Raw genomic sequence first — 26,610 nt, forward strand, 5'->3', positions numbered from 1 at the left:
AAGTATGATTGCAATACAAAGTATCTAATCCCATCAAACACTCCCAGGACAGGTATAGCACAGAATTAGATACAGAGTAAAGCTTTCTCTACACAGTACCCATCTAACACTCGCAGGACAGGTACAACATGGGATCAGATACAGAGTAAAGTTCCCTCTATACTGTCCCCACCAAACAGTCCCAGGACAGGAACAGTACGTGTTTAGGTATTATCTGGTATTTTCCCTTTATACTGTGCTCGTTGCCACCTCTGTCAGTATGCGGTAGTGGGTAAAGATTGTTTAAAGTTGTTTGCTGCCATCAATCCTCCTTTGGCCTTGCTACAGTTTCGACCTATCCAGTGATTAGTGACAGACCACCATCGTGCATCTACGATGGTCTTAGATAACAAAAAAGGTTCATTGTGTGATAACAATAAGTACTCCTACATTTAGTCAGACATAATTACTAGGCTTTAGAGAATTGGTACAGATTCATCTGTTCCTTTCAAAAGCCAGAATGCAATTCCTCATCTCCACACATAGATATTGTTATTGGTCCAGTACCTCATCTGAAGGACCTTTTAGTCCTTGATTTTCCTTGGCAGAGGAACTTTTCTCTGCTAACCTGGATAGTTGCCCTACCTCTGCGGGACATTTAACACCATGAATGTGCATTATCGAAAACCTCTCTGCTGAAACTAGTACAGAACACAGGGCCAGAAGTTCTCATCTCATCCAAAGGATAAAATCACCCTCAGTGTAGAGAGAGCTTTACTCTATATCTGACCCTGAGCTATCCCTGTTCTGGAAGCATTTGGTGGAGACGGTTTAGAGAAATCTTTATGCCTCTCAGGGTTAGGTCGGGTGTCAAGCTTTCTTTATAACGTAGGAGATTTTATCCTTTGGATGACAGGGTAAGTTCTGGCACTGTGTTGTGTGTCAAGGAAATAAATAATCCCACAGTGCTAAATTGAAGAACTGTATAGGGAATGGGGTGTGCAACACCTCTGTTCTGGAGCAGGAATTGATCCATTTCACCAACATCTCTAAAACAGATGATCTGGTCATTACCTCAGTGCTATGTGTGGGAGCTTGCTGTGCATAGATTGGGTGCTACTTGATCAAAATTTCAGTCATGGCTACATTTCAAAGATACTTCACTGCATTCTGATATTGTCAAAGCTGTTTTAGTGATAGCTGAGTGATAGATATTAGCAGAAATTGCTAGAAAAACTCAGCAGCTCTGACAGCATTTGTTACAAGAAATCAGAATTAACGTTTCAGACCCAGTGACCTCTCTTCAGAACCCTGAGAACCCCAGCTTTTAGCTGTTGCAAAGAGAGAGATAGCTGTAGCAGCTTCCACATCCCCAACAGCTACTGAAAGCTAAAACTAAAGATCCTGCTTCTGTGAGAAATTGATCCCACCCATTCAGGCTGCTTCTATTGTTCCAACTTTAAAAAAAAGGCCTGTCAAGCTGTTTATTAGATTCAAGTAGACCACTCCATACCTCTGTCTCAATCTCTCTTCATAACAAAAACTAGGGCAAAATATACCTCTTAAAGCCATAATACCTTTATATGGAACAGACTTGATGGACTGAATGTACTTGTGTTCCAAAGCAAACCCACTCCATCATGAGACAGCCTGTATTGTGCCCAGAATCTGTAGGTGGAGAATTGGCCTGTTCAGTCTCCTGAATTCGATTGATTGATTGATTGTTGTCACGTGTACCAAGATGTAGTGAAAAATGATGTTTTGTATGCTGTGCAGGCAGATTGTACCATATAAAGTGCGTTAGGGTAGCAGTACAGATTACAGTGTTACAGCCACAGAGAAGGTGCAGAGACAGATAAGAATTAACATTTGAGAGGTCTCTTCAAAAGTCTGATAATAGTTGGGAAGAAAGTTAAAAATCACACAACATCAGGTTATAATCCAACAGGTTTAAATAGAAGCACTAGCTTTTGGAGCACTGCTCATCATCCTTCATCATCATCAGTGCTCCGAACGCTAGTGCTTCTAATTAAACCTTTTGGACTATAACCTGGTGTTGTGTTATTTTTAACTTTGTCCACCCCAGTCCAACACGGCATCTCCAAATAGTGGGGACGAAGCTGTTCTTGAATCTATTCATGCGTGTATTCAGACTTTTATATTTTCTGACCAATGGAAGAGAGTATAACTGAGATGGTGACATTAATCAATTCCTATATAAAGAGTCCAGCACTCAACAACAGAGCAATTTATCACCAATTTCTGAATTGTCCATCTGTGATACGTAAGAGCTCTACAGCAATTCTATCAGCAGTTTCAACTCTATGTTACCTCCGGTGGACAGATAATTAGAGGGGAAAGGTTAGTGCGAGAATATTACAATGACATCATCATGTGACTTCTCCTTAGCCCGGACTCTTGACCCCCTTGGCAGACACGATAGTGATAAACCGTTTTATCTTGCACCAGAAACACAAAATAGCCAGCCATAAAACTCAATACACTTGAGATTTTCTGGGTTAAAGTTACTTTCAGTCTCAAGATGTCTTTCTGAATAATATCCATTGTTGAAGTGCAAAGCGCATGCATTGGAGGTTACTCTACTTACCTTTTTATGATGTAAAATACCCTGTGAACATGCAATCATTAGTCACAATTCCACGTCCTAATGAATCACTAACAAGCCTTAACCAAACTGGTAAATAGATGCACCCTATCTAGTCAGCATAACCTTGTTACTGGTCCATCTCCTGTTGCTAATACCTCCAAAATCTAGCACAAACTAGGATAACACCAAGACAATTTCCATCCAGTATTGTCCCAATTCCTGCAGTAACAGTGATCACAAAGGGGAGAGAAAGCTCAGGGAACCAGATAGAGACCTTCAAGGGTTCAGTAGGTTAAATATAAAGAAGCTGTTTCCATTTTCCAGTTTTGACCTACGATACAGGAACTTAGATATACTGCCACACCTGACTTACATGAAGAAAAGACTCAAGGGAGCATAGAAACATTGAATATGGCAGCAAGAGTAAGCCATTCGGCCCTTTGAAACTGTTCTGTCATTCAATATGATCGTATCTGATCATCTAACTCAATCCCTGGTCCCACTTTCACCCTATGCTCTTTGTTTTCTTTAGTACTAAAAGTAACTCTAACGTTTTCTTGAAAATATTCAATCTCTTGACCTCAACCACTTCCTGTGACAGAAAATTCCACAGGCTCACCACTCTCTGGGTGAAGACGTTTCTCCCCATCTCAGTCCTAAGTGGCCTATTCTGTATCGTTAGACTGTAACCCTCTGTTTCTGGACTCCCCCATCATCGGAATGATTCCCTGCCTAGTGCCATTCGAATTGTATAGGTCTCTATGAGATGCCTCCTCTTTCTTCTAAGCTCCAGTGAATGCATTCCTAACTGATCTAGTCTTTCCTCATACATCAGTTAAAAATCACACAACACCAGGTTATAGTCCAACAGGTTTACTTGGAAGCACACTAGCTTTCGGAGCGACGCTCCTTCATCAGGTGGTAGTGGAGGGCTCAATCCTAACACACAGAATTTATAGCAAAAATTTACAGTCGACCTCATACATCAGTCTGCCATCTCAGGAGTCAGTCTGATAAATTTTCATTGCACTCCCTGTAAAGTCAGAACATCCTTCCACAGATAAGAAGACCAAACCTGCACACAGTACTCCAGGTGTGGTCTCACCAAGACCTTGTACAATTGTAGCAAGACATCTCTTCTCCTGTACTCAAATCCACTCACTATGAAAGCCAACATACCACTTATTTTCATCACTGCCCACTGCCCTTGCCTGTTTTCTTTCAGCAACTGGTGTAGAAAGATGCACAAAGGTATCCCCTTTCCCAATCTATCACCATTCAGACAATAATCTGCTTTCCTATTTTTGCTACCAAGTTGGACAACCTCACATTTATCTACATTATACTTCAACTGCCATGCATTTGTCGACCAATGCAACTTGTCCAAATCACATTGGAAATCCCAGAGGACCATAGGGCCTGATCTCTCATTAGAGAGAGCAGATTGGGTGGTGCTTTAACCTGAGGGTCAGCCTACCTCAGGCAAAGTGTAAGCTTGAGACGGTGGGGCTTTCACGGTGACCCACGCTGTAGAGATCCCACTGCGTCTCAAACTAACCATCCAGTCAACTGATCAAACCAGCCTCCAAGAGGTGAAGAAGGTAGAAGGAGTATTAACACCACACAGTTGTATTGAATGTTTCCGTGCTGCAAGTTTTATCGAATTCAGGAGTGATATGAAAAAAGCTGAGGTACACAGGCAACTAACCTGAGACTGTGTGCAGAGGAATGCTCAGGGAAGTTCAGATTGTTCAATATCCAATTGCTTTTTGGTAATTCTTCTGGAATGTGCTTACACTTCCTGTTCACACATTCTAAAGTAACGTGTTATAACATGACTTAATAATCATTGAACTGTAATATCCCCTGCTACAATTTGTGTTACTATTAATTCAGTAGGTGACATTCAAAAGGTATTTACCTCAACCATTGTACAGCTCATCAAAGTTTGAATCAATCAGACTGAGGGGGCCATATTCATTTTACACACTGCCCTGACAACATGACCCCAGCACCCTGACCCTAAAACCCCTGACCCTGACACTGTGATCCTGACACACTGACCCCAGCACAGGGACCCTTACAGCCTGACCCTGACACTGTGACCCTGACACACTGACCCTGACACCATGACCCTCACACCCTAACCCTGACACTATGCCCCTGACACACTGACCCTGACACTATGACCCCAGCACTGTGACCCTGACACCATGACCCTCACACCTTGACCCTGACACTGCAATCCTCACACCCTGATCCTGACACTTTGACCCCAGCACCATGACCCTGACACCGTGATGCTGACACTGCTACCCTCACACCCTGATCCTGACACTATGACTCTTTCACTATGACCCTGACACTATGACCATAAACACGCTGATCCTGACACTGTGACCCTGACACCCTGTCTCTGATACCCTGACCCTGTGACTGACACCCTGATCCTGACATGGTGACCCTGACAAGGAGAAAGTGAGGACTACAGATGCTGGAGATCAATGTTTCTGGCATAAGACATTCATCAGGATTGAGGCCTGTGGGCCGGGGACTGAGAGATAAATGGGAGGGGGCTGGGGCTGGGGGAAAGGTAGCTGAGAATGCAATAGGTAAATGAAAGTGGGAGTGAAGGTGATAGATTGGAGAGGAGGATGGAGCAGATAGATGGGAAAGGTGATGGAGAGGTCAAGAGGAGGTTGGAGGAGGGGAAATGAGGAAACTTGTGAAATCCACATTAATCCCCTGTGGTTGTAGGGTCCCGAGGCGGAAGATGAGGTGTTCTTCCTCCAGGTGTTGGGTGGTTAGGGTTTGACAATGGTGGAGGCCCAGGATCTGCATGTCCTTGGTGGAGTGGGAGAGGAGATTGAAGTGTTCAGCCACAGGGGCAGTGGGGTCGGTTGGTGCTGGTGTCGCAGAGATGTTCTCTGAAACAATCCGCAAGTTGGCGTCCTGTCTCCCTGATGTAGAGGAGACCACATCGGGTATAACGGATACAGGAGATGACATTTGTAGAGGTACAAGTAAATATCTGTCGGATGTGGAAGAATCCTTTGGGGCCTTGTATGGAGGTGAGGGGGGAGGTGTGGCCGCAAGTTTTGCACTTCTTGTGTGGGAGGGGAAGATGCCGGGAGTGGGGTGTGGGCTGGAGGGGTGGTGTGGATGTGACAAGGGAGTTCTGAGGGCCTGAGAAATAAATGGGAAGGGGGCCATGCCCCCACCAGCCCACACCCCACTCCTGGCATCTTCCCCTGCCACCACAAGAAGTGCAAAGTGTGCGCCCACACCACCACACCACCACACCCCCCGACCTCCATCCAAGGCCCCAAAGGATTCTTCCACATCCGACAGATATTTACTTGTACCTCTACTGCACTCATTGCATCTAATGTGGTCTTCTCTACATCGGGGAGAACTTGCAGACTATTTCTGAGAATATCTCTGGGACACCCGCACCAACCAACCCCACTACCCTGTCGCTGAACACTTAACTCCCCCTCCACTCCACCAAGGACATGCAGATCCTGGGCCTCCTCCATCGCCAAACCCTAACCACTAAATGCCTGGAGGAATGACACTTCATGTTCTGCCTTGGGACCCTGTAACCACGCAGGATTAATGTGGATTTCACAAGTTTCCTCATTCCCCCTGCCCCACCTTATCCAAGTCCCAAACCTCCAAATCGGCACTGCCCTCTTGACCTGTCCATCATCATTCCCATCTATCCGCACCACCCTCCTCTCTGACCTATCACCATAACTCCCACCTTCATCTACCTATTGCATTCTCAGCTACCTTCCTCCCAGCCCAACACTCTCCCACTTATCTCTCAGCGCCCCCCCCCCCCCCCCCCCCCCCCGGCCCACAAGCTCCATTCCTGATGAAGAGCTTATACCTGAAACAGCGATTATGCTCCTCCTCGAATGCTGCCTGACCTGCTGTGTTTTTTGAGCACCACACTCTCAATTGGGACCCTGACACTCTGACCCTAACATTGTGACCCTGACACCGTGACCCTGACACTGTGACCCTGGCACCGTGACCCTGACACCGTGACCCTGACACTGTGACTTTGACACCATGACCCTGACACCGTGACCCTGGCACCGTGACCCTGACACTGTGACTCTGACACCTTTACCCTGACACCGTGACCCTGGCACCGTGACCCTGACACTGTGACCTGGACACTGTGACCCTGACACCGTAACCCTGGCACCCTGACCCTGACACCCTGACCCTGACATTGTGACCCTGGCACCATGACCCCGACACTATGTCCCTGACACCGTGACCCTGGCACCGTGACCCTGACACCGTGACCCTGGGCACCCTGACCCTGACATTGTGACCCTGACACCGTGACCCTGGTACTGTGACCTGGACACTGTGACCCTGACATAGTGACCCTGACACTGTAACTCTGACAGCCTGACCCTGACACCGTGACCTTTACACCATGACCCTGCACTGTGACCTTGATGTTTGAGGATGACACTGTGAATTGACACCATGACCCTGATAATATGGCTCTGACACTAGCCCTCTGCCTTTAGCTGCAAGGCAGAACTTACAGAACTGCACTCTCACTTTAAGACCAGGAACACAGTGAAAGCACAACAACAAATCCTAAAAGACACCAGCCCTTACTCTTACCTGGTCTCCAACTTGTCTCTATGTAACTGGATAGATAAGGACATCTTTCAAATAACAAAGAAGGCACTAACATTCAGTAAACATCACCTGTCTATTTGGAGATGCCGGTGTTGAACTGGGGTGGACAAAGTTAAAAATCACACAACACCAGGTTATAGTCCAACAGGTTTAATTGGAAGCACTAGCTCCCCACTTACTCTGTCCTGACCTCTAATGATTTTGATTACCTCTTAAGCCTCCTCTCCAATTTTTTTTAAGCAGAAAAGAGTCCCAATTTCTCAAAGTTATCTTCATAACTGATAACTCATAACTCATTCTTAGAACCATTCTCATGAATATTTTCCACGAACTCTGCAATGCCTTCATCCCTTTTGTAAAGTGCGACCACAGAACTGGACCCAATATTCCAAATGAGGACAAACTAGCATATTTTACAGGTTCAACATTTGGCCCAAAAAGTCATTCTCCCATTAAGTTACAGCATGACTGATCTGATAATTCTCAACACTTTCCTGCTCCTTCTGATTCTCTTACTAATTAAACTCTGATTATCTCAGCCTTCCTTAACAATCTAGCCTCAACAGTCCTCAGCAGTAAAGGTTTCCACAGGTTCACCGCTTTTCACTGTCCTAAACTCGAATGAGTACAGACGCAACCCATTCAATCCCTCCGCCTACAAAATCTCTCCACATGTGGGGTCAACCAAGTGAACATTTTCCGGACTGCCTCCAATGCCTATATTATGGCTGCACTATGGCTCAGTGGTTGGCACTACTGCCTCACAGCACCAGGGACCCAGGTTTGATTGCAGCCTCAGAGGTGACTGTCTGTGTGGAGTTTGCATGATCTCCCCGTGTCTGTGTGAGTTTCCTCCAGGTGCTCAGGTTCCTCCCGCAATCCAAAGATGTGTAGGTTAGGTGATTAGCCATGCTAAATTGCCCAGAGTGTTCAGGGATGTGTGGGTTTGGTGAATAGTCAGGGGCAAATGTAAAGTTATAGGGTAGAGGAATGGATCTGGGGGACGGGGGGGGCTTTTTGGGGGGTTGGTGTGGACTTGTTGGGCCGAATGGCCTGTTTCCACAATGAAGGGATTCTATGACCTTTCCTTGGAAAAGGGGGCCAAGACTGTTCACAGTATTCCAGCTGTGGTCTGATTAGTGCCTTGTACAGTTTTAGCCAAGCCTCCCCACTTCAATACTCCCTTCCGTTTGCACAACACTGTCAAGTTTGGAAAGTTTGAGGAGAAGGCACAATAAATTAATTTATTAGTGTCAGGCTAAACTCAAGCCTGCAGTTTCACAGCAAGTTTTATTGTCATTCTCAAGGCTGGGCTCATTTTGCTCTGAGGTAATGGTAGCACATCTTCTCTCAGCAATTTGATCCAAGTGAATGATTGCTGGACCCCTAGTATGGTCCATTTCAAAAGTTCCTGTGTAATTTATTAAAGTGCATTAAGAAAGTATGTTGCAAGGGAAAAAAAAAACCAGGCAGATAAGAGTCTGTGTGCACCAAAGTCACCAATATACTCAGACTGAGTAATGAAGCAGGGCGAAATGGGTACTGCAGATGCTGCAGATTAGAGTCAAGATTAGAGTGGTGCTGGAAAAGCACGGCAGCTTCCGAGGAGCAGGAAAATCGACATTTCAGGCAAAAGCTCTTCATCAGGAATGCTGTGCTTTTCCAGCACCACTCTAATCTTGGGTAATGAAACAGTCTTCCTTCCCTGAGGGAAATTAGGAGAGGGATTTGCATTAATGAGTGTCTGGGCATCTGAGGACCTGAGTGGTGAAAGGATGGAAATCTGGGAATGTAGCGAGCTCGGAGGTTTGCAGCATTGAAGGAGGTACAAGGAATAGGTAAGAGCAAAGGTTAAGGAGGAACTTGTACACCAGGCTGAGAACTGAGTGGGCGGCACAGTGGTTAGCACTGCTGCTTCACAGCGCCAGAGACCCGGGTTCAATTCCCACCTCAGGCGACTCTCTGTGTGGAGTTTGTACATTCTCCCCGTGTCTGCGTGGGTTTCCTCCCACAATCCAAAAATGTGCAGGTTAGGTGAATTGGCCATGCTAAATTGTCCGTAGTGTTAGGTGAAGGGGTAAATGTAGGAGAATGGGTCTGGTGGGTTGCGGGTCGGTGTGGACTTGTTGGGCTGAAGGGCCTGTTTCCACACTGTAAGTAATCTAATCTAAACTTTAACATTGAGACCTTGCTAGACCAGCTAAAGTAGGCCAGTGAGTTTTAAGGCTAGTGGGTAGTGTGAGGTTGGGGGGGGGGGGGGGGAGGTGGAGGAGGTGTGGAGAGGTGGGGGTCTTGGCTGAGTGGGACTTAGTAGCCATTAGGAAGGGGTCAGCAGAGGTTTGGACAAGCTCATATTTGGGGGCAGTGATAGAAGATGGGACTCATTCAGGAGAAGATTGGAAAAGTTGAGACGACAGGAAACAAAAGACATTGATCAGGGGTTTAGCAGCAGATGAGCTGAGGCAGGAGTCGATAACATTACAAGCGGAGTTTTTCCAGCAATTTCTGAAAAAGGCAGTCTTGATGATGGAGAGGATAAGAGGTTGGAAAGTCACCCCGGGATAAAACTATTAAAGTTTACCCAATGGGTATAAACTCCAGAGGGACAATAATGAGGGGGGCATTAGAGAGTTCCTGTGAATGAGCAAGTTAGAAAAGGAGGTAAGTAAGACTCGATGGAGACACAGGTTGCTTTGAGAAGGGACGGTGTGTAGCAGAGAGTCGTATAACTTAGACAAGAGATGAAAGTTCAACAGAGCAAGAGGCAATAAAATCAGGGCAATAAAATCTGTTGCCAACATCACATACAAGATAGATCCAATAAATTAAAACTATTAGTCTCCATCCTGTTTGAGGCTCAGAGTCCATGGTGCTTGAGTCTCATTATAACAGGCAGTGGGTGGTATTTCATCCCCAGGTCTACCTTGTCTTTATTGTATGTAGCCAAATGTGGCTATTCAAAGAGAGAGTATTTAACATAAGGATTAACTGGTGTGTATTGGAATAACTGCAGGATATGTGCCCGCACATAAACATAAACTCATACTCCCATAAAACCACAGAGAGTCACTCAAACATTCAGAAAATATACACACACACCAAGTGCACTCACAGTCACACACACAGATAGACATTCTCACACAGGCACAAAGTATGCGTGCATACTCACACGGAAACACGCATAGAAGGTGTGACAGGACTGAGGGGATGAACTTTGACCCCTGACCTTCCATTGCTAAATAGAAGACAATTTTAAGAAAACAAGAGCAGATGGAACTTATTTTGCCTTTTTTTTTGAACAAGAAAACTCCTTTGATGTGCATTTGCAGGGAGGGGACAGAAATGTAAAAACGGTGTTTGACAAGCACCAAGAGAAACAGAAAGCTCTGCAGAGGCAGATCAAAGGACAGGGACTGCCTGCAATGAGGCTCAGTTGAATCTAAAACCCAAACTGACGCAACAGCTAGGGAACAGCCTCTCCTGTTATTCAATGTTACCCCAGTTTACATCTCCACCTCCACATTTTAAGTGCATTGACTTTCTTGTTGTCAAAGATTACAATGCAGTTGTGTTCAAACACTGCAGGAAGTTCCATCTCCAGCACTATCCCTCTCCACCCCCCTATCAACATGGACCTGTTAGCATATTACTTGGACATCAGGATCACAATATCAGACCCTACAGAATCATAGATTTGTCACAACACAGAAAGAGGTCATTCGGTCCCTTAACACCTGCACTAGCTCTTCAAATGGGCATTATTTCCTAATATCAATCTCCTGATTTTCCCGTGCCTTTGCATGTTATTTCTATCTAAGTTAAAAATCACACAACACCAGGTTATAGTCCAACAGGTTTCATTGGAAGCACTAGCTTTCAGAGCACTGCTGCTTCATCACATGGTTGTGACACACAGCGGTGCTCCAAAAGCTAGTGCTTTCAATTAAACCTGTTGAACTATAATCTGATGTGTGATCTTTAACTTTACACATCCCAGTCCAACACCGGCATCTCCAAATCATTTCTATCTAAATAATCATCCAATGCTCTCTTGAATTCTTCAATTAAAACTCCGTCCACCATATTTCCAGGCAGTACATTCCAGACCCAAATGATTCACTGACTGAAAATGTTTTTCTCACTTTACCCTTGCTGCTTTTGCACATCACTTGAAAACCCTTTTATTCTTGTTCCTTTTATGACTGGGAACAGGTTTGCTCATTCCCACCTACTTTATCCAGCGTGCACATGATTTTGAAAACTCAGTCAAACCTCCTCTCGGCCATTCTCTCTCGGAACAGTCTCAACTCCGTCAATCTATCATCATCACTGAAGTTTTTCATTCCTGAAACCATTCCTGTAAATTGCTTCTGCACTCTTTCTCCAATGCACTCACATCCTTCCTACAATGTGGTGTCCAGAACTGTACACATTACTCCAGCTTAGGTCTAACAAGTGCCTTGCACAAATTCAACATCACATTGACCCTAACCCTCACCCCAACCCTTACCCTTATCCTAACCCTAACCTAACCCTACCCCTATCTGCAAAGGCTATTGGAGACAGCAGGAAGAGCAGATTTAATGGAGAGTGCTTTCAAAGAGCCAGCACAAGTACAGTGGGCCAAATGGCTTCCTTCTGTGCTGCAAAATTCAATGATTATTCTCTTCTGAAGAAGACACATGTTTGACTTGAAATGTCAACTTTGCTTCTCTGAATACGAAGCTACTAATTGTGTTAATATTTACAGCTCTTCAGAGAATGCTAAAGTCATAGAGCAGAGTAACAAAACCTTCAGTCCAACCAGTCCATGCCAACCCTAATCCCTAAATAAACTAGTCCCACCTGCCTACACTTGGCCCTTATCCCTCCAACCATTTCTTATTCATGTACTTATCCAAATGTCTTTTAAACATTATAACTGTGCCTGCATCCTCAACGGGGCAGCACGGTGGCTCAGTGGTTAGCACAGCTGCCTCACAGTGTCAGGGATCCCGGTTCAATTCCCACCTTGGGCAACTGTCTGTGAGGAGTTTGCACATTCTCCCCATGTCTGCATGGGTTTCCTCCCCAGTCACAAAGATGTGCAGGTCAGGTGAATTGGCCATGCTAAATTGCCATAGTGTTAGGTGCATTCGTCAGGGTTAAATGTAGGGGAATGGGTCTGGGCGGGTTGTTCTTCGGAGGGTCGGTGTGGACTTGTTGGGCTGAAGGGCCTGTTTCCACACTGTAGGTAATCTAATTTAATCAAAACTTCCTTTGGAAGTTCATTCCATATAAGAGCCACTCTCTGTGTATAAAAATTGCCCTTTGTGGCTGAAATCTTTCTCCTCTTGCCCTAAAATTCTATCCCCTAGTCTTGAATTCCTCCACCCTAGGAAAAAGACAGCAGCCATCCACCTTATTTAGAACCACTTTTCTGTTTTTATTTCAAATTTCTAGCATACACAATACTCCGCGATTATTTAATTGACGATAAGCTCGTGATTTTATTGTGTCTAGTGTGCACTGACAATCCTACCTCCGTGATTTTCTACACAGTTTGTAGAACGTGATATGAAGGACTGGGCATGTTACGTGAGGTACAAGATAGAAATAGTCCATTCAGCCCAACTAGTCCATGTTAGGACACTGGCTCATAACCACAATGTATTATTTAACATTTAATTTCGAGATGTGTTTTTTTTTGTTTAGAAGAGAACTGCCATAGACAAATAAAGTCTGCAAATGTGGATTCAGTTGCTGGCTGACAAGGTCCTGGGTGGGACCCATGGGAATGTCACACATGTTTAGTGTTAGGGAAACTTCAGAGTGAGAGAAATGTAACAGGAGGAGATAACAAAGGAAGACTTGCTACCTAGCATCCTCTAAGCAGAAAGCCAGCTCTTACAGATTTTCTTGTGTTTTGCCCTTTGTTATAATCAGCCTCTGGGTGAGGTTCTCCAATTTGTTTTGATTCCAGATAGGATGCTTCCAATTGCTAAACACTCAGGTGAGGAAGAATGAACTTGCTCCATTTCTTTGTTAATGCACTGCTTTGGTTAGTCACAACAAGGCCAATATATAAAAGGTTCCTTCCCTTGTGGGTACATTTCTCCCTCATCCAAATGAACTCATTTTTTAAAAGGAGACCATTTAACCAGGCTTGTGCAAAGACAGTGAGCTTACTAATGACGAAACAAAAGAAAAAATAGTCATGCAACACAGATACCAGAAGCTAGGAATAGGAGGTGAGCAATGGTGCCTCTGGCTCGGATGTTCCACGCATAATAATCATCACTCCAATGAGGATCGCAGCATTGACCTCCTGTTCCAAAGGCGCTGCCATGCACAGACCTCAGAGATCTGCTCAGAAGGAAAAAAGAATTAGAGGGAACGCTGGAAGTGAGTCCAAAACAATGGAAGTGAGTCCAAAAAGATAAATGTTAAAAAAGATATATGGATCAGTCTCTAAATTGTTCATGAAGATCAGAGAAGATGTGTCACAATTGCCCTTGACATTGTCAGTTGAACAGTCAATTTTGAGATTTGCGGGTTTTCAAGTTGGCAGAAATCCTATTGTTCTGATCCCTTTAGGCAGTGCTTGAATTAGTGCAAGGACATTTGAAATGACTTTCTGAAAATAGTGACCTTCACAGCACTGGTGTCCACACAATATGATGTCTGGCCAATAACACAGACAGACTGGTGCTGCAGTCATTTTTAACTCCTTTTTGTATAATCAAGGTGGATAAGACATGCATGTCTTCAAGACTTGGAGATGCCAGTGTTGGACTGGGCTGTACAAAGTTAAAAATCACACAACACCAGGTTATAGTCAAACAGGCTTAATTGGAAGCACTAGCTTTTGGAGCATCGCTCCTTCATCAGGTGGTTGTGGAGAACACAATTGTGTGCTCCACAACCACCTGATGAAGGAGCAGCGCTCCGAAAGTTAGTGCTTCCAATTAAACCTGTTGGACTATAACCTGGTGTTGTGTGATTTTTTAACTATGTCTTCAAGAGGTGGTGTTTTGCTAAATAAAGGGATACTCGTGCTCCTCTTGTGAAATCTCTCCCTGTTTGACACTTCCCTGACACTGCACAGATGCAACATTCCATTGTCCTTATGTAGGAATTTACAAAACCGTCACTGAACCTGCAGTTCTTTCCTGTGGCAGCCATCTTTTAAACAAATAAATTTAGAAATTAAAAATATAAAATGTCTGTAAATTCTGCATTGCTCTGTTGCTTCATCAAAACACATTTCAGGAATATACAGAATATGTTTAAAATTTACTGCTGCCCTGTTTTGTGTATGCTTGTGGGAGAAGATGTATTAATGGTAAAAAGAAATTTTTCCTGGAATTATGAGTGACCATTTTATTTTTTAAATATAAAGTCACTCATGGGACATGGACATCGCTGGCTGGGCCAGCATTTATTGCCCGTCCCTTGAGAAAGTGGTGGGGAACTGCCTTCTTGAACCGCAGCAGTCCTTGTGCTATAAGTAGATCCACAATGCCCTAAGGGAGGGAATTCCATGATTTTAACCCAGTGACAGTGAAGGAACGGCAATATATTTCCAAATCAGGTTGGCGAGTGGCTTGGAGGAGAACTTGCAGATGGTGGTCTTCCCATGTATCTACTGCCTTTGTCCTTCTAGATGGATCGTGGGTTTGGAAGGTGCTGTCAAAGGACCTTTGGTGAATTTCTGCAGCGCATCTTGTAGATAGTACACACTGTTGCTACTGAGTGTCAGTAGAGGGAATGGATACTTGTGGACATAGTGCCAATCAAGCAGGCTGCATTGTCCTGGATGGTGTCAAACCTCTTGAATGCTATTGGAGTTGCACCCATCCAGACAAATGAGAAGTATTCCAACACACACACCTAACTTGTACATTGTCGTTAATGGATAAGCTTTGTGGAGTCAGGAGGTGTGTTACTCATTGTAGTATTCCTAACATCTAATCTCCTCTTGTAGCCACTGTGTGTATGTGGCAAGTCCATATGAGTTTATGCTCCATGGAAATCTCCAGGATGTTGATAGTGGGAAATTCAGTGATGCTAACACCATTGAATGTCAAGGGACAGTGGATAGGTTGTCTCTTACTGGAGATGGTCATAGCCTGGCATTTGTGTGATATGAATATTACTTGCCCGACATGTTATGGCCCTTCAAATTGTAAAAAAGTACATTTGACAATATCCCAGGGGGACATAGGGCTGCTCTCTCATTAGAGAAGTATCGTGTGGTGGTTTAACCTGAAATTCACCACATCACCTCACCCATAAGAGACTGCGTTACTGATAAAATTTTAACGCAATTGCATGCCGCCAATTTTAACTGCTATAAACCTGAGCAGTGGGTACAAAGTTGCAAAATGTATGGCATCTAGATGGTCCAAGTTCTATTAACTGGAAAGTACAGAAGACAATATGCCATGAAGCAAGGAGCAGGGACCCTAGGCTTGGGTTTTAGAGACCTGTAGACTATAGGAGTGGGGAGGCGAGGAGCTGGATGAAATGCTGAGAGGATGTTTCCCCTGTGGGAGTAACTAGAACTCGGGAGCACAGTTTAAAAATAGGGGCCTCCCTGCTAAGACCAAGATGAAGAGAAAAGCATTCCAAATGGTGAACACATTCGAGGGGCCAAATGGTCTTCTGTTGCTCCTGGAAATTGATAATGGGAGACTCAGTGATGGTAACACCATTGAATGTCATACTTTAGCCACTGTCAGCTCACTGGAAAATTCCAGGCAGTGCAAACAGAGGCCTCCACAATCCCTATAATCGGCTGGGGAAAGCAACATTGAGTTCAGCTTCCGGAAAGTGGCTCAGAGGAGGGACTGTGCTCGGAAACCGCCAAGCTATCCTGTGCCTGGAAGCTCTGGAATGCCGGCCTCTGTTGCAACCACTGGAAATGATTAAAATTTCAGCCCAACAATCCTCCTGAATGTGACCTGGTCAATCATTGTCGGTTCAAAAAGAAAATTAAATCACTATGTTTTCAGAGGGAACCTGGTACCGTCCAAAGCACTGTATTCGGTTCTGCCAAGTTTGTGCTCAGTTTCTCAATGTGGCCTCAGCTCAGACAAGCACAAACACTCAACCTCTCCCAACGCTTATCGCTTTCGGACATTCACATCAAATGCAATACAGGTCCTACTTTTACAGTTATTGATAAAATAGGTATGATATGTCATGTGAAAAGCTCAATTAATTTAGAATGTCAGGCCCAGCATGGCCACAGCGTGGACTTACACACATACCTCAAGGTTATTCCAAAGCGGTCTCGCGGACTCAAAGTAAAGCCTTGAGTCTGGAGTAAAGACCCAACACGAACGATAGGCCAGGTGCCAGCGTGGACTGTGTTGGAAGGACTGTTATTCTGAATTTATTATTTCCTTATTTTTCTAATTAATTCCTATGATCTGTATTGCTGCATTTTTGATTCCTTTGTTTTTCCAATTTTTAATCCCTAAGAGTTTGCACTTAGGAATCTGTACCTAGCTAAGATGGCGCCGTGACCTGTAAACTTTTCACAGTGCTCATTTGAGTACGGGTGACAATAAAGCTAATTCCAACATCAGATGGAGTAGCATAAATTTGCCTGAAACGTCAATTTTCCTGCTGCCTAATGCTGTGCTGCTCCAGCACCCACTCTCGACTCAGTTACAGCATCTGCAGTACTCACTTTGTATGAATTATTCCCCACTGCTGCCTCAAACACCATTGAGATTTCGTTACACCTAAGACCATAAGACATAAAAGCAGCATAGGTCATTCAACCCACTGAGTGTGCCCTGTCATTTACTGAGATCTTGGCTGATCTGACAATCCTCAAGTCCACTTTCCTGCCCTTTCCCCAATAACCTTTGACTCTCTTCCTGATTAAAAGTCTTTCCATCTCAGCCTTGAATATAATTAATGGGCCCAGCCTCGACAGTCCTACGCAGTAAAGAATTCCACAGATTCACTACCCTCTGAGAGAATAAATTCCTCCTCATCTCTGTCTTAAATCCACAAGTCTTTATTCTGATATCATTCCTTCTAGTCCTAAACTCGCTCAAGGGGAAACAACATTTCTGCAATCAACTTGTCTAGTCCCCTAAGGATCTTGTATGAGTCAATAAGGTCACGTCTCACTCTTTAATATCCCAATGAGTACTTCCAGACTCGACCACGGTGAGAAAATCCTGACCAGCTTCCCACCCTCCATCACCCACAAATTCAGCTCATCCACACCTCTGCTGGCATTAAATAACACATGCCAAGTCCTGCTCACTCATCACAGCTTGTGCTCAGAGATCTATACTACCCAGCAGTGCCTTCATTTTAAAATATCTATTCATAGCCTTTTCCCGTACTCCCCAACTCTGTAATCTCCTCCAGCCCAACAGTACTCCAAGCTCCTTGCATTGTGTTGCATGCCATTTCAATGTTCAGCTGCCTGGGCCCTAAAATTCCCTTCCGCAACATCGCTCCATCTCCCTCTCCTTCTTTAAGATACTTTTGATGAAAACCTTTCCATCCCTTCTCTAAGAGAACCTCATGTGACTCGGAGTCAAATTTATTTGACAATTTCCTCTCTGAAGCACCTTGGTGCATTTTACAGTGTTACAGTAGAATTGTTAAATGGAAATTGTGTGCTGCTGCTCAGTTAATTGAGCTATGTATTGTAAAACGCAAGCCACTAGTTTAAAGATGTTGAGACTGTGGGAGCTCGTTGCTGGAGAAGCGGGGCTCGGGGAAAGTTATGTTTGAGATTCACAGGATGGCAAGTACATAATCTGCTCCAAAACTCAAAGGCAAGTGCGGCGGCCAGTAAATTCTAGAGATAAGTCAAGAACATTTCTCAAGCCTTTTATGAGGCTTTGTGTTTAAGAAGAAGCCTTAACAAAGTGATGTCAACAGTCGGTGCGAAGACAGAATGTGAAGAAATACACATTTTTTCTTCTTCAAAACACCTAGCTGTGTTGGGGACATTTTGCTTGCTGCACAAAGAGTTTACTCAATAAACCACCGACTGAACATGCAAAAGGCTGTTTAGTCCAATCACCAAACAGTCAAACTCTGAGCTCTTCACATTCCTTAGTTGTGTGAGCTTAATTTTATTCAAAATCAACTGCACTGGAACAACCAAAACTTTAAACACAGTGAAACGTCCCGAGGTGGAAAACGTTATCTCATCAGGGCATATTAGAACAGATGACTGAAAGCTTCATCAAGGAGGAAGGGTTGAAGGAACACACTGAAAAGTGGAAAGAGAGGTGTTGATGTTACTGGAGAGAAAGTCAGAGCCAAGGGGCCCAGGCAGGTTAAAAATCAGAGATGTGCAAGGAGCGAGAATTGGAGAACTGAGGGGATCATCATAGAATCCCTACTGTGTGGAATTCAGCCCATGCCAACCCTCTGAAGAGCATCCCACCCTGACCCATTCCCCTTACATTTCCAATGGCTAAGCCTGGACACTATGGGGCAATTTAGCATGGTCAATCCACCCTAACCTGCACATTTTGGACTCCGGGAAGAAACTAGAACACCCAGATGAAAACCACACAGATACAGGGAGATATGTACGCAGTCACCTGAGGGTGGAATTGAACCCAAATCCCTGGTGCTATGAGGCAGCAGTGATAAGCACTGAGCCACCGTGCCACCCTCTCAGAGGATTGCAAGACCAGATGAGAGAAGAGTAAGACCAGACGAAAAACAAAGATGTCAGTTTTTATACTCAATCATCAATTCATAATTTCTTCCCTGCTAAATCTTTTGTTCTATTTTTGATTTAGGTTTTGCAATGCCTTAGATTCTGTTGGATGTAGAAATATGCATTGTTGAGGAAGGCCAATCAGTTCATCGAGGCCAGGTTGCTGCTAGCTCTTTAACATGAGTTACGTGCTTGAGTCTGATTTCCCTGCACAGTCAGGGCAAAAGGTTCAATGTTTTGAGCAGTGTTGAAACTGAAGATAGCAGTGTAATAAGTTCTCTGTAAGAAGAGAGCAGAGAAATTCATGACTACATCTAACCGTGAGGCAGGAGAAAGCATGTACCCAGAACTGTTGATACTGTGGAACTTGATTCACCAGAGTAGTTGAGCTAAATATTATCAGTGCATTTAAGAGGTAACCAAATGAACGCAGAAATAGAAATGGGATAGAAGAGTGCACTGAAGAGAGGTGGGTAGAAGCTAAACACTAGTATGAACCGGTTGGGCTGAATGGCCTATTTCTGTGCTGTTTGGCCCTTGGTTCAAGTCCAGGGCTTGAGCACAGAAATCAAGGCTAACTCTCCAACACAGTACTGAGGGAGTGTATCATGAGTGCAGTGTGTCGTCTTTTGATGATTAGATTAGATTCCCTACTGTGTGGAAACAGGCCCTTCGGCCCACAAGTCCACACCAACCCTCCAAAGATTAACCCACCCCCCTCTGACTAATGCACCTAAACAACAATGGAAAATTTCCCATGGCCAATTCACCTAACCTGCACATCTTTGGAATGTAAGAGGAAACCAGAGTACCCAGAGGAAACCCACACAGGCATGGAGAGAACATGCAAACTCCACACAGACAGTCGCCCATAGCTGGAATCGAACCTGGGACCCTGGCGCTGTGAGGCAACAATGCTGACCACTGAGCCAGTAAGGTGTGACCCAGCCAGTCGGAATGTAGGAGATCAAGCAAGACATTTATAAAATTGTGAGGAATAGAATAGAGTTAATGGTAGCTGTCTTTTCCCTCGGGTGGGGGATTTCATGACTAGGGGGCACATTCCTGCTGAAGGGCTTTTGCTACTCTTCAGATGCTGCCTAACCTGCTGTGCTTTTCCAGCACCACTCTAATCTTGGCATATTTTAAAGATGAAAGGAGAGAGATTTTAAAAAGACACAAGGGGCAAATTTTTTACACAGAGGGTGGTTTGCGTATGGAATGAACATCCTGAGGAAGTGATGGATCCGGGCACATTTACAACATTTAAAAGACTTAGCAAGGACATGAATGTGAAAGGTTTGGAGGGATATGGGCAAGGAGCTGGTAGATGGGACTAGTTTAGTTTGGGATTATGTTCGGCATGGACTGGTTGGACCAAAGGGTCTTTTTCTGTGCTGTATGACTCTATGATTCTAAATGCAAGGGAGTTGTCCCCGGCACACCGTAGAATATCTATACCTCGACCAACATCTTGAAAATAACAGATCATCTGGTTATTACCACTTTGCTGCTTGTGGAATCTTGCTGTGTGGAGGAGAAAGTGAGGACTGCAGATGCTGGAGATCAGAGCTGAAAATGTGTTGCTGGAAAAGCGCAGCAGGTCAGGCAGCATCCAAGTAGCAGGAGAATCGATGTTTCGGGCATCAGCCCTTCTTCAGGATTCCTGAAGAAGGGCTTATGCCTGAAACGTCGATTCTCCTGCTCCTTGAATCTTGCTGTGCACAAAGCTACTGCCGCATTTCCCATATTGCTACAGTCTCTATACTTCAAAAGATATCTAATTGGCTGAAAAATGCTTTGTCATATTGGAGGGGGTTTGGGGGAGAGGGGGGTGGTGTGGGGGTGGAGGTGAAATGCCTGTAACAACCACAGACTTTTCCTCCTCTCTGTTACCCTTCGTTCTCAGTTGCAGCGTCAATTTTGGCGAATTAAAAATTGCAATACGTTCACAGTTAGTGAGCCTAAATTTCCTCAGACTCTCTGGAGCTCTCTCCGTCACTGCCGAGCATTCAGGTGTTTCAAACGCTTTGTGACAGATTCTTGCCCTGACTGAAACTCCCCAACCAAACTAACTCCATAATTCCCTAACTCCCTAACTCCCTGACTCCTGACCTGCGCAGGCGAGGGTGAATCGATAGAGTGGTTTCATTCCCAGCTCCATTATTCTTCCCACTTTTCACCTCTGTTTTGCAAGGTCACGAATGAGTTACAATGTTTAAAAGTACATGATTTGGATCAGTACCTGAATGAGAAATGCTTGGAGGGACATGGGCCAAGTGTAGACAGGTGGGACTAGCTTAGTTTGGATTATGGTCGGCATGGACTGGTTGGGCCGAATGGTCTGTTTCCGTGCTGTATGACTCTATGACTGAGACTATGACATAAAGTCAAAGAGTAGTTCTGTTGAAGAGTCATAGCAGACTCGAAATGTTAACGCTGTTTCTCTCTCCACAGATGCTGCCAGACCTGCTGAGTTTCTCCCAGCATTCTCTGTGTTTGGTTCAGAATCTGCCACCACTGTCTCACTTACTAGCTTTGCACCTAACGGAGTGACAGTTCAACCTCTGCGTTACTTTCTAATATATAACTGCCACTAGAAGCCATGACCAGTCAATTCCTGATTTAATCTGATTATCTGTGCAACAGATTATGATTTTATATCATTTCGGAGGGCCCTTTCTTATTTTGTTCTGTCTTGTGAAAGTTGATCATGTAGGATTTTAGAATGGAGATAAGGAGAAACTTCTTCAGTGGGGAATCGATGGAACTCACTGCCACCGAAGGCTGTGGAGGCCAGGTCACTGAGTATATTTAAGACTGAGATAGATAGGTTCTTGATTGTCAAGGGGATCAAGGTTTACGGGGAGAAAGAGAGAGAATGGGGTTGAGAAACTAATCACCTGTGATTGAATGGTGGAGCAGACTGGATGGGTTAAATGGCCTAATTTCTGCTCCTGTGTCCTATGGTCGCATGGTCTCGTGGATTTTAGGAGTGAGCAGTGAAGGTGAGAACAGTCACCAATTAGTGACTGCACCTTTGAAGTTAAAATGGTTGGAAACAGAAGCGGAGAACAGAGGGATTGTACTGAGGACCTTTGGGTCTGTGACGGACTGGGTTTGGGTAAGAGCATGTGGGGTAAAACCCCTAGCCCACACGGTTAAAGCGAAGGTGTAGGACGAGGCATTTTATAGCTTCAAAGAAGAAATTAGGAGGAAGGCCAAAGGCAGCAACCTGATCAATTACAATCCAAATCCTCACAGCTAATCGATCCCTTCCTTTCTAACAGTCTTTCATTTTCAAACCTCTGTTTGGCCTCTTCCCCACCTTGACCTCTTTCAAACTTCTGCTCAGCCCAACGATCGAGGAAGCCTCCAGTTCCTTGGGGAAACATGATTGTTGCCCTCAAACAAACACCAGCTCTCCCTGCTCCGACTGCACCTTCCACTAGCCCCAGCTCTGACACCCTCGGCCGCCTCTTTCTAACCCAGGTGCTGCAATTCTCCAACTTGTCAGCTCTGCCCTGTGCGTGTCCCCAGGGCAGAAATCCACTATCGGGGTAAGGGGACAGCGGCTTCGAACTCTCTCCGCACTGCCCAGCTTCAACAGCAAAGAGCTACCCGCCTGCCAACGATTGTGACTATGCAACACAGCAGGGCCACAGCAACAACAATGGCCTGTATTTAAGTAGCACCTACAACACCGCAGAACCATCACAGGGCATTTTAAATGACTGTAAATCAGATTGGGTTCTTTCTCTTTCCCCCAGGGTTAAAGCTCTGTCTGTCTGTCTCTCTCTCTCTCTCCCTCTCTGTCTGAAACACACACATACAAAACACACATGCACACACACACCCAGACTGAACCCACTGAGCACCCACCCCCACTCCCCCCCACACCCATCTTACCTTGGGGGTTGGGCTGGAGATTGCGCCTCATCCAGTCGTAAGGGTTCCGCCTCGGGGAGCTGGGGGAGAGCTGGGGGACCATGGTGCTCATGGAAGGCAGCAGGCCAGCCCCACCCTGGGGCTGCACGGGGGTGAAGTCGGAGGGGCCAAACGCCAGCTGCCCCGGCGAGGTGGTGACGGCGGGGGCACCTGCTCCATAGCTGTGCCATTCGTCCCGGGGTGGCACATAAGGGGAGCTCCAGGTCCCGGCAGGCTGAGGGTGGTGCGAGTCCGTGCTGATCCCAGAGACATGGTGGTGATAACCAGCAAAGTCGGAGTACTGAGGAGGGGGAGGAGGGGGTGCAAAGTTCTGGGGGCTTAGGTTCAAGCTGGGATGCCTCACCGAATTCGGATACATGCTACTTTCCTTATCCAGGAGGTAACTGACATACATGTTGGCCGTGTCCAGCCAGGAACATGCTGAATCTCCACAAGCCTGGAAAGGGCAGTTTTGGTTCTCGCTCACAGTTCGTAACACTCCTCCCTGACACACACACTCACACACGCGTACACACACACACACAAACACACACACAAACACATGCACGGTTTCTCATTAACCATCTCTTACTTAAAACCCACCCTGACGTCACAGCCTGGCTCTCTGTCTTTGCTCATTTGCATTGAAAGAATTTTTTTCTCACTCCCAGAGATTACAACTTCAAACAGAGTAACAAAGGTTAAGGAGAAGGGATATTCTCCTCATTCCCCCTCGTCCCTTGCTACTAGTGCTGGGTGATAGGATTGAGATAAATAAAACACCAGGTTCAGAAAAATGGAGACAGATTAGGCAACAATTTAACAAGTTTATTGAGAATTTTCCTCAAAGGATTCTGTTTGCTACAGATTCACTTTACATCCCAAATCTTACATGTTCAGTTAGAATATCCAGAACATAAAAGTAGAGGCAGATGTCAGCCATTCTGCCCCTCTAGCCTGCTGCACCATTCAATAAGATCATTACTGATCTGTTGTGACCTTGATGTAGAGGTGCCGATGTTGGACTGGGGTGGGCAGAGTTGGAAGTCACATGACACCAGGTTGTGGTCCAACGGGTTTATTTGAAATTCATAAGCTTTCAGAGTATTACCCCTTCATCAGGTGATAAAGGAGCAGCACTCTGATTTCAATGAACTTGTTTGGATTATAACTTGCTGTCATGTGACTTCTTATGTGGCCTGAACTCCACCTTCCTGTCTGTCCAATATAATGATTGACTTCCTTGTCAATGAAAAATCTCACTTACTGAAGCCTTGTTTATGTTCTATGATTTGGAGATGCTGGTATTGGACTGGGATGTACAAAGTTAAAACTCGCACAATACCAGGTGAGAGTCCAACAGGTTTAGTTGGAAGCACTAGCTTTCAGAGCGCCGCTCTACAGCCACCTGATGAAGGAACAGCGCTCCAAAAGCCAGTACTTCCAATTAAACCTGTTTGACTATAACCTGGTGTTGTGTGATTTTTAACTTTGTTTATATTCAATGACACGGCCTCTGTGGTTTCTGGGCATGGAGAATTGCTGAACCTCTAAGAGAACAACTTCCTCCTCATCTCTGTCTTAAATTGGAGGCTGCCCATTTTGAAAATGTGTCCCCTAGTAAAAGTCCACCTAGGTCTCTCTGCACTGCGGATGAATGTCTCTCCATTTAAATACTCTGCTTTTTTAATCCTCCTGCCAAATAAGCAACCTCACATTTACCTACATCCATACACCAACTCACAATATTTTGCTCACCTTTCCACCTCTCAATGATCCTTTGCAGACTTATAGATCCTCTTCACAGTTGAGCCAGTCTCAATCAGACCCTTTCTGGACTGTGAGTGCTTTTAGTCTTTGTAAACTGACCATTCCAATGTTCTCCTGTTCAGTCTCACTCTCCTTAAACTGTGCCTCTGCTGGCAATATCCTAATTCTCATTAGTGCATCACTGATCTACGTTGGCCCCCACTCCATTGATGCCTTAATTTCATCCTTCTTTTCAAATCCCTCCCTGTTCTTCTCCCTCTGCATCCCCATAACCATCTCAAGCCCCACAATCCTCCACGGTTTCTGTATTCCTTTAATTTTGGTCCATTATACTTCCACTATTCTAGTTGCTTCATCAATAATTTGCCATGCCTTCATCTTTCAGAGGTTAAAATTGGAGAGACCCACAGTTCTCGGAGGGTTGTTAATATTTGTAATGATTGGAACCAGGTCAATCTTATGGACGATGAGATACTTGATTGAGGTTGTTAGCCTGGGCCAATCAGGGAGCCCTGAGCAATAGATATAAACAGGAAATTCAGAATCTCCTCACTCCAGGGACTGACTCCAAACTGGCTAGCCAAAGCCAGTGTACTACACACATGTAAATAAAGAGCGACTTGGTTACAGGATATTGGCATCTGTGCAGTTATTTTCAGTATTGAAGGTAATACTCTGATAAGCAGCGTCGAGGCTATGGAGAAGCTTGAGTGGGAAAGAAGTACTGGAAGTGAGCCAGATGCATAGTGTGTTGCTTATCTGGAGTAGATTGTAAATTCATGCCAACTCACTGCTCGAGATGAAGCATGCCACCAACAGCCTCTTTAAGAGTAGGAAACAGCAGGCCTGCTTGGACTAGTGTCGGAGCAGGAAACTACTTCCTGGTCGAACTAGAAATCTCTCTTGTAGTTCATAGAGTAGTAGAGTCATACCGTTCAGAAGCAGTCTTCTGTCCAACTCATCCACAGCGATCCGACATCCCATTTGCCAGCACTTGGCCCATATCCCACTAAACCCTTCCTATTCATGTACCCATCCAGATGCCTTTAGATATTGTAATTGTACTCACCTCCACCATTTCCTCTGGTAGTTCGTTCCATACACGCATCACCCTCTGCTCCTTAGGTCCCTTTTAAATCTTTCCCTTCTCACATTAAACCTATGTCCTCTAATTTTGGGCACCCCTGCCCGGGATAAAGGTCTTTGGCTTTTCACCCTATCCATGTTCCCGCATGATTTCGTAAACCTCTGTAAGGTCACCCCTCAACCTCTGATGCTCCAGAGAAAATAACCCCTGACTATTCAGCTTCTCTGTATAGCTCAAACCCTCCAATCCTTTCTGCACCAAACACAAATTTATTTCATGTTAGCCTGTAGTTATAGGTTATACTTATACAATCGACATTGTTACAGAGGCATTTCAGGGGAACCAGAAGTTAGATCTCACTTCTTTGAGATCTGAAGATTCTCTACCCACAAGTCCATATGACATCACCATAGTGGGTGGTGCTTATGGAACTTGTCAGTATTAACCCTTTTAGACCCATGTACAACAAAATGCTGAGCCAGAAAGGGTGGCAAAAGCAGATTTATGAGCAATTTCCTAAGTGGAATTGGAGACATACTCAAAGAGGAGACATTTGCAAGGTCATGCGAGAATGGTACTAATCAGATAGCTTTTTTTTTTACAAATACCAGCTCAAATGAATCTCCTAAAGGGTATGGTTCTCTTGCTACATTAATCACTAGTATCCCAGGATCTTTCTCTTGAATTATCCCTTAGACATGCCTTTTGGATGAGATGGCAAAAGCAAAGTGCTCTCAGATGGATCTAAGAAATTTATTCATAATGCTATTGGTGAATATTGATCACTCAACCAATATATTTTTTTTTAAATGCATTGCATTATCGCTGTTCAAGGGATCTTGCTCCTTACATTTAATACACAGCAGTTAA

At 44.8% G+C, this 26,610-nt stretch overlaps 1 protein-coding gene across 1 annotated transcript in view; it reads right to left on the bottom strand.

Moving 5' to 3' along the window:
* The window catches only part of cdx1b (caudal type homeobox 1 b), a 54,940-nt gene extending 31,642 nt beyond the window's left edge, over window positions 1-23,298 (bottom strand). The window contains exon 1 of the mRNA XM_072590171.1: window positions 22,866-23,298. Coding sequence (XP_072446272.1) covers window positions 22,866-23,298 — 433 coding nt within the window. The remainder of the gene's footprint in view (window positions 1-22,865) is intronic.
* Between the last annotated feature and the right edge of the window lie 3,312 nt (window positions 23,299-26,610).

This window comes from Chiloscyllium punctatum, chromosome 20 (genome assembly GCF_047496795.1).
Source record: "Chiloscyllium punctatum isolate Juve2018m chromosome 20, sChiPun1.3, whole genome shotgun sequence".
In the NCBI taxonomy this organism is placed as follows: Eukaryota; Metazoa; Chordata; class Chondrichthyes; order Orectolobiformes; family Hemiscylliidae; genus Chiloscyllium; species Chiloscyllium punctatum.